This window comes from Ptychodera flava, chromosome 10 (assembly GCF_041260155.1).
Source record: "Ptychodera flava strain L36383 chromosome 10, AS_Pfla_20210202, whole genome shotgun sequence".
In the NCBI taxonomy this organism is placed as follows: domain Eukaryota; kingdom Metazoa; phylum Hemichordata; class Enteropneusta; family Ptychoderidae; genus Ptychodera; species Ptychodera flava.
The window spans coordinates 19,279,262-19,288,579 of record NC_091937.1 but is presented as its reverse complement, the minus strand read 5'-3'; the positions used below and the strand labels follow the sequence as shown (position 1 = coordinate 19,288,579).

Below are 9,318 nucleotides of genomic sequence, written 5' to 3'. Positions count from 1 at the left end.
TGCCTAGAAATGGCACTTCCATCAAGTACGTGGCTATGAGGTAAGCCGGGATTTCGACAGCGGCTGATATGAAGGCGTTGAGGTAGTCGCTGCCGCCGAGTGACGATGTGTTGAGGTTTAAACCGAAGTACACGATGCTATTGGCTACGCTGTATGGATCAATCAGAAAGGCCATCAGGTGAATATACAGTAATCATCCGAGCATTAGCATCTAAGAGAACATTAAAAACCAGGCAAGTGAATTCGAAATGAATGGCTGCAGCCGGTATACCAAGAATCACACGCAATGCGTATGGTGTTTTAGAATCCACAATACACGTGTCTGGTTTATATCACTAACTTTGCAATGTTCCGTCTCCTGTCAAGTACATTCAGATTAAGGTAGTATGTGCCTCCGAAAGTGAAAGACTTAAAATTTTGCTCAAACTTTCCTCAAAAAATATTTCAACCATTCTCTTTCAAAATCAAGCATCAAAATCGGGGGTCACCGTGCAAATTTTGGTACTAGAGAAAAAAATTACCCAAGATTTACCGATATTTGAAATTCAAAATGGCCGTCATCCCTGTGTTAACTCTATGGAAAAAAATACAATTTTCGATTTTTAAAGACCTAGGATGGTGAAAGTTTTTCTCACTTCAAGAGCTTTAAAATGAACCCTCACAAGCGGTAGATCAGAAAAGATTTTTAAAGAGTCCCAATTTTCGCCAATTTGCTCTAGTACCAAAATTTGCACAGAGACCCCTGATTTTTATTCTTAATTTGTCAAGGAAACGGTTGGCGGTTTTTTTGAGGAAAGTTTGAGCACAAGTTTAATTAAGTCTCACAATTTCGAGGCGCGTACTCTACCTTAAACATGAATGTGACAGCGTGATCCATGTCATACACGCTGTGTGTTCATCATCCCGTAGCTTCTATTAAATTTAAATTTGGAAGACCAGGATTCCACAGAGAGTGTCGTTGTTTTCCTGCTGCGCGATAACTCTGATATATTTGTTCTTCTAGAAACGTATCAGTCATTTTAAACAGTGAGATTTAAACCTCTAGGCCTCTGATCAAATATTCTTGAAAATACAACAAACAGGAAACTTACAAGTTCGACATAAGTATCAACATCTCTTTCCTCAGATTTGGGAGCTTAAACAAGGTCAGTATTCCAGGTGGAATTTCTTCGTCTTCAACCATTACTTTTTTCTTCGTCAAGAAGAGAAACGGAGATATATGATGGAAGAAGGCCTTGTTAAGTAATTGGTCTGCGAAAGTGAAATGGCGAGCTCACGTTTTTCTGAAACGTCAGGCATTTTTATGATCCAGATATCGAAAAAACCGACATGATGTCGATCTGTTACAGATAAACAAAGGAAAATACAGATGTCGCTGTATCATTGATAATTATTCATTACTGACTTGTCATCATCATCATCATCATCATCATCATCATCATCGTCGTCGTCGTCATCATCATCACCATCATCATCATCATCATCATCATCATCATCATCATCATCATCGTCATCATCGTCATCGTTATTATCAACAAAGCCAAAAGTCAAACAACCCTTTTCTGCCCTCTAAATAGAAAAGAAAAGCACAACGACATAGATGAAATATCACACGTTGCCTGGTCGTCGACAGACAGTTACCTGCTCAATGTTCCCATTCATAGATCCTTCGGGTTTCCAGGACTCGTCAAAGAGATCATCCGGGACATCCACTTTATTGATTCGTGCTGATTTCCTGATGATTTTCTCGGCTTCTTCGACTTTGCCCACCGACAGCAGCCATCTGGGCGACTCGTCTATAAGGCTGTTTGAGACAAATTTGGCGGAAAATAGGTCAAGTGATCATGAAAATAAAGACACAGACGAGCAGCTGCACGGGCAAAAACGCGTAAACCTTAAAGCATTGGCCATGCAATATACATAAAAAAATCGGCACAACAATGTCAAGAATATGGGTAAATATCTGCAAGAAAGACATACATATAAAGTGTTGCAAACATTCTTCTGAAAAACATTTCAACATGTTTTACTATTTCAGAATCAGATGTAATATTTTATCATTGAATATCTAAATAGTTACAATTTTATTATACATATCTGCACAGTCAATAAGATTGTTTTGTATGCATTTTTAAATTTTTTAATACATTCTCGACGCTGATTGGTTAACTAACTACTGATGGTCATACCGGCGAGAATTAAAAATAATCTTTCCGATCGCCAGCTAACGTCATGGTAAGACCGGCTAAGACTTACCACCAGTAGATTAAGAAGATTGCATTTGGTATTGTGATAGCCAACTGCAATTTCCACCATTCACGGATGAAGTAGGCAAACACGCTGATTAAAATGTAGCCGACGCTGTAGAACACGGCAACCAAGTTTCCCGCCAGCGGTCGTTTTGAGGGACCAACGTGTTCAGTGACTGGGGTAGATGGAAACATAGAATACAAGTAATATACGCAGGCATTTTGAGCAAAGGACAAACGGTTATGGAATATTCCGTTTTTCCAGATTCATGTAGAGGATAGGAGTTTATTCACTGTGTATTCAGTGCAATATGCATCTTCCCACAGAACTCGAGATTACCCATAGTTCATTGCGATTTGGACACACAGACACGACAACAGATAATCTCATGAATTCAGAACAATCTTCCTTGTGAAATAAAAAAGAAGGTTTATAATCTTAAGAACATGGTTTTTGGCTCGTGTGTATTTAAATGAACTCGAATACGATTGTTTTTAAGCAGGATATAGCAAAACTCGTCGGTATAATATCGCAAATGTAGGTTGATTGTAGGTGGTAAATAAGTGGTAAAGGGATTTAACGAACTCTAAATAGATAAATTACCTAGGACAAAGCCGGCGAGATATATCGAATATACAACGGCGAAGAGTAGGCAATTACACACCGCAAACATGGCGTAGTTTGGTGAAAATATCATAACAATACCGAAAATTTCAAGCAGGGCTACCGACAAAATAAGCCCGCGTAAACGACCAAACCTGGAAAAAAATAGAGCATAATGAGTTAAAATTGTACATGGCAAAAGAGGCGGGATTGTAGTAACCAAAATGGTATTGTGCGGTCGACCTCATGGGATATAGCTCTGTTCACGGTTACAGGTTTGTTACTAAATATAGCTGTACGCGCGCGACATCGGACACGCAGCTTGAAATGCGGACAAATTTTATCAATGTAACATGCGTGGCTGTTTTTGCAGCCTGTACTCTGAGTCGTGAATATGTTTTTTAGTATTCAATGTTACACTAGCAGTCGCCCACTTAGATGTATTTTCGTCGTTCTTGCATGCGTAATTTTCAAAAGCGTAATCTAAAAATGCGGACAAATATTTATTTTTGAATACTAATGAGAGAACAGTGACGTAAACTGTGAACGGCCCTATTGAATAAATATTAGTCTTGTGCCACCTTACTTTTAATTTGCTTCACCGCGCCTGTCCAGATAGAGGGCGCAAAGAGACAGTCTACTCAAATCATGATCGTTTACTCACTTGTCCAGAAATATCCCAGCACAGACAGACCCAATGAGACTTCCAACAAACGCAATGGACGGCAGCAAGGCATTCAGGTGATACCGGTCACAAACCAGATCAAACTGGCAGAACAGAATAGAATATTCCATTTTATTATTCAGACGTTCCTGCCTGTGCAGTGGAATGTTGTTCGTAGTAGTGTGGTATTACTTTTGATCACAATAAAATGATGTAGAACTGAAAGTGATATATACCCGTCCATATGTCTAGCAAATGACACAAAATACACTATTATGATGGCTGAATAAGGAACTTCCTAAAACTTCCATCTCAAGGTAGTATGCGCCTCGAAAGTGAAAGACAACGTTTGCTCAAACTTTCCTCAATAAAACTTTCAACCATTCTCTTACCAATTCAACAATAAAAATCAGGGGTCAACGTGCAAAGTTTGGTATTGGAAAAATATATTACCTCACATTTACCGATATTTAAAATTCAAAATGGTCGCTATCTTTGTGTTATCTTCATGGAGAAAAATAAAATTTGCAAACTTTGAAAAACTAAAAGATGGTGAAAATTGTACCTTTAATCAGAAGTATATTTTTTCTATTTCTTTTGCCGAGACCGATCCGATCGCGCTAACATGGTAACCTTTGAAGGAAGTCTCGAATGATGTAGTATTTTGCAAATATAGATTTTCTAAACTATTTTGAAATTTCTGTGTTATTTTACCTAGGGCTTGTTTGAAGTCCACGTGCTGATAGGTTTTCAGAAATAATTAAGACTACAAATACAATGTTAACACTATTGCAAATAAAAACATTATTTTTTAAAAGAAACCAAAATAAAACTAAGCTTAAGTCAATACACCTGTGTTTTTTGTCTGTGTTCGTTTATTCCCCTGGCTGGCTGGTAGGCTTTTCAAATCCATGGACGGCAAACAGAAAATTTTCTTTAAGTGGCCTAATTTCTCTAAATATAATCTGAATAACAACGCGTCTTGGAACTATATCTGTCAGTAAAAGCTCAAAATGTGTATCGAGAAGTCTCTTGCAGCTATTAGGGAGCCGTCATTATTTACGGCCTGGGGGGGGGGTCGGAGGAATTGCTTCCGAAACTCCAAAATTTCGAGTAACCCCCCCCCCCTGCCAACCATGACGTGTTTTAGTAACCCCCTCTCTGCTACAGAAAATTTGAGTGACCCCCCCTCCCCCCAAAAAAAATAAAAAAAATTGGGAAAGTTAAATATCTATACAGTAAAATGGATTGCTGCTGCGACAGGCCCTGTACAGACCCTGATTAAACCCTGTGGTATAGGTCTTTGTCGGAAGGAAGTTCAAATTGCTGTGGCAGGGGCTGATGTACAGGTCTGTATCCAGTGCTCTGGTGACATGCAGTTATTCTGTAGAATTTTCTTTCAAGAGGGGGAAGATGTGGTGCGAAAGCACCACAAGAGATCGCATAAGCGGTCGCGAGGGGAGGTCAGGAGGGGGGTGTCCCCCCTCCTGCCATTGGAGCTTTTTAAAAATAGAGGTTAAAATGGTGTTATTTGGTGGCACTTGGGGAGTATTTTTTTCGTATAAAAAACTAAAAAGGGAAATAAATCTGAGACAGTATTCCAAAACTTAAATTTCAGTTCATCGATTTCAACTATATTTTTTGAAACCGAAAAAATAGCGACAGACATACATTTATTCACATTTATTATTTATTATTATTTTCCTGAAAAAAAAGATGGGTTTGTTGTCAAGGGATTCAACTGGTTTTAAACTTTATAGCATCAGAATAAGCTTGCTTTACACATTTTCCCCTATTGGTAACCTATACAATGTAGAATATAGAAAGCAGACGTTTTCTCATTGATGATCAGGCAAGTATATCAATCTTTAATCAGGAAATACTGAAAAATGTACTCAGTACTAGCCTCTAACATAAGGCTTGCCACGTCGAATAGCTGATCATTCTCGTCTGAAGATCACAATAACATGAAACACATAGTGTAATGAGATTTTAGTTTCTACTTGAAACCACCTGTATTATGATTTATATATATATATATATATATATATATATATATATATATATATATATATATATATATATATATATATATATATATATATATATTGTGTGTGTGTGTGTGTGTGTGTGTGTACACAAATACCGGGTATGAATATACATATCTTTACTATTATTGTTGTATTAATTCGTAACTCCACTAAATGCTTCAATACATGTCAACAAAATTGAGTAGCCCCCCCTTTCTTGTTCTCCACTTTGAGCAACCCCCTTGTAGCTTTCGATTTTTTGAGTGACCCCCCTCAGATTCCTCCGATCCCCCCAGGCCATAAATAATGACGGCTCCCTTATTACCTTTTGTGACACAGTTTCCTTGTATTGTGACCTATCGTACTCCCATCCGTGGTCACATTTTATCACATTGCTGCTGACGCCCTCTAGCGAGTTCGAGACCGAGTAAGTTATCTCGTGGCTGCTGATGTTGTACCTGTAGCACTGACTGTACTTCCAGCCGCCTTCACAGGAGTCGAGGCTCGGCTCCTTAGGTATGGTCAAGTTCTTTACCAGGTCCATGCAATCGGCGGTCAGATTCGACACGCAGACCTGTGGGCTGATATTGCCGACATCCGGGACCCGGCACCAGGAATCCGTCTCCGCCATTGTGAAAACCATGGCGAAGGCCTGTATCCCAGACGGTATGGCCGTTATCACCAGCAGCCAAAAGCAATAAATCTGGTACTTTCCGAAGTCGCCCAGTACGTACTTCAGCACATCGTCATACTCCAGCGTCGAACCTGTAACAGAAGGAACCACGCCCGATACAAAGGGAGATACACAACATGAACAAAAAATGCGCGCCCAGCTCCCGCAGTGAATGCAGGACAAATTAGTATATATAAATAAGGAGTATGTTTTATTTAAAACTTTTATAAAGTAACTATCTTCTTCTCACTAACGTCTCATAATGATATGGCCTTTCTCTTACATGACGTAACTCTTCTCTGTACAAGATATTGAATACACAATATCAGACTTGCAAACACAACACTTTGTACTCATCGACCTAGAAGAATGAATTCTTGTTCGCACTGAAAGCTAATCAGTCGACGATATCTTTGCTCATTGGCATCGTACACATACGGGTACTTTCAAAAAATTGAGTAATAGGTATGTCGACATGAATTCAAAAACCACATTTCAAAGAAAGACAAAAATACCGGAAAAATTTACAAAAAGTGGTGAAGGTTTAAATTCACGGAAAGCTAACGTCAAACGGTTCAACAGCCTAAGATTTTTATCGCAGCTAAAGATCTTACCTGCAAGCGTCATCTGACTGTGAACAAACTGTGCCAGTCTATTACATTCAAAATGGTGTAAACACTTTCAAGACTGTTTTTTCAACGATTCCAAAAGAGAAATCCTTCGCGCCTGAGCTTTATTTCCCGCACGAGTGATTTGTTGCGTTTAAGGTCACCTCGGGTGACGTCTCCTATACATGAGGAGGGTACGGCCACAGATGCTATTGTCACGGTTCAATAGCTGATTATAGAATCTCCATTCACAGGGCATTCGTTTAGAGAACGACTTTAAAAGCGCAATTTGGGTCGTTTTGTATCAAGCCCAGTAAGCGACGGGCACCCTTGCTATTAACAGGTACTTTCCATCACACGTTCCGCGGTGCACAGAAGATCTATTGCCATGCTTTTCTTTACACCGAGATACAGGACCTTCACAGACAGGTGACAGAGATGAATGGATGAACCTTTGACGCATTCGAACTCCTTACAAGCCGTAGAGGTGCCATTTAGTATGCCTGGCTTTCTCTCTGCCCTTCAGGGGGTTCTTTTGACATATTGAACATATGTTTTTGTCTGGTCTTGATGCTTTCTCGTCATGCGCGTTTGGTTATTCACTGAGAGTATCCAGTAGGCGGTCAGGGTAGCACATATTTGCCGAAGTATCATTGGCCAATGGAAATACTGGATTCTCTATATGGCTGCGGCATGCTGTAGATCTGAAGAGTTCAATATAAAGGTCTTGTTCGTGGGTGTAATATTAAACCATAGACCCTGGATTTCCAGGGTCTGTGTATGAAGGGGGCCTAACGTCTGTAGAACACAACGTCGATCATCCAAGAATGTCGCGGAAATCGACCGTTATGCACATATTCCCACTTGTAGATTTGCTAGATTCTTACTTAACGTTACACCTAGTAAACGAAACCTATCTTGAATACGTCAGACGCGAACTCTGACATCACTCGACGAGACTCTAGCTGGAATCTTTAGCTCCGAAGAGATTTCAAAGAGTGGATTCTTGACAGGTTGTGAACTAAAAATCGCAAAATATTTTGAACAAATTGATTCAATCCACGCGCTAAAATGATTTACTTTTAGTAAGGCCATAGACCCCAGGAGGTATTTAGCGCCTTAATCTAGGTCGACCATAGCCGAACTACCATAGAAAAAAAGAATAGACAGCGGGTCAGACTACCACACACAACTCAACGCAGGTAACTGGACAGGCTACTAACGTCAATTAAAGAACTCTGTGTATCGTATGAAAGATGTTCTTTTGTAGAAAATATCGTTAAGGGAACACACAGGGCTAGCGAATGCATGCCAAAGCAATTGCAACCGATGACAAACTCACACAAGAGTAGATAAGAAGCGAATTTGATTTGAGGACACCTGCGCAGATATCAAAGATTCACCTGATACTGCAAGGCGAACCGTGTTTTTTAGAGTTAACCTATCATGTGTTTTTTGATTCCAACGTGGAGGAAAGAAACCAGCCTACCCTTTTTCTTCGGAGCCATGGTAAGCACGTCCCGTCCCAAAGTTTTCAGCGAGGGTCCCGTCGAATATGACGTCAGAAGCTACATCTGACGTCTACAGATCGAGGGTCCGGACTGTAGCCAACCGGCACGCTCGGATTTCAAATTTTCGCTTGGAAATCCAGGTGAATAGTTCGGCTGTGCTGATGAAAGGCAAGACAATAGCAAGTACCTGGCCCAATTCTTTTGGCGTACAAAAACTCTCTACATAGTTATACCGGGTACATTTGAAACCAAACAGATGACATTGTAGAGAGCGCTGAGCCTCATGAACCACTTACATGTAATTATGCTATCGCTCGGTCAAGTTGTACTCTTAATGACTTGTAAAATGGTTTTGTAAATGGTTTCAACAAAATCACTTGTTGGAGAAATGAATATACATTTCGTATTCAAAGATACGAGTAGTAGACATAGCAGACTAGGTCTGGCTGTCTTTCTCAGTCAACTGAAACTTGTGTCAAAGATATCACCCGCTTGCATGAATACATACATACATACATACATACATACATACATACATACATACATACATACATACATACATACATACATACATACATACATACATACATACATACATACATACATACATACATACATACATACATACATACATACATACATACATACATACATACATACATACATACATACATACATACATACATACATACATACATACATACATACATACAACTTTCCGCTGATCGATTACCTACCTACCTACCTAACTAACTACCCAACTAACTACCTAACTAACTACCTACCTAACTACGGGGGTTTTCTGGAAATGTTTAAACCTAACTATGAAGTCCTAGTGGAATGAGTTTCTGTGCTATTTATTTTTTTACATTGTCCCCCTTGCAGTCCACACTCTTCTGCCAGCGGTGCTGCAGCGTTTGGATCCATGCTTTGTAGAAGGTTTCATCTTGGTCGTCAAAAAAGTCCTGGTCGGCGGATA

General features: G+C 39.6%; 1 protein-coding gene across 1 annotated transcript in view; it reads right to left on the bottom strand.

The window, feature by feature from the left end:
• Positions 1-8,433, bottom strand: part of LOC139142174 (organic cation transporter protein-like) — a 19,171-nt gene extending 10,738 nt beyond the window's left edge. Inside the window, exons 1-8 of the mRNA XM_070712028.1 lie at positions 8,318-8,433; positions 5,873-6,312; positions 3,518-3,621; positions 2,854-3,008; positions 2,257-2,425; positions 1,642-1,804; positions 1,092-1,192; positions 1-149 (exon numbers count right to left, since the gene is read on the bottom strand). The exon at positions 1-149 is cut by the window's left edge and continues 72 nt beyond it. Coding sequence (XP_070568129.1) covers positions 1-149; positions 1,092-1,192; positions 1,642-1,804; positions 2,257-2,425; positions 2,854-3,008; positions 3,518-3,621; positions 5,873-6,312; positions 8,318-8,336 — 1,300 coding nt within the window. The 5' untranslated portion in view covers positions 8,337-8,433. The remainder of the gene's footprint in view (positions 150-1,091; positions 1,193-1,641; positions 1,805-2,256; positions 2,426-2,853; positions 3,009-3,517; positions 3,622-5,872; positions 6,313-8,317) is intronic.
• Between the last annotated feature and the right edge of the window lie 885 nt (positions 8,434-9,318).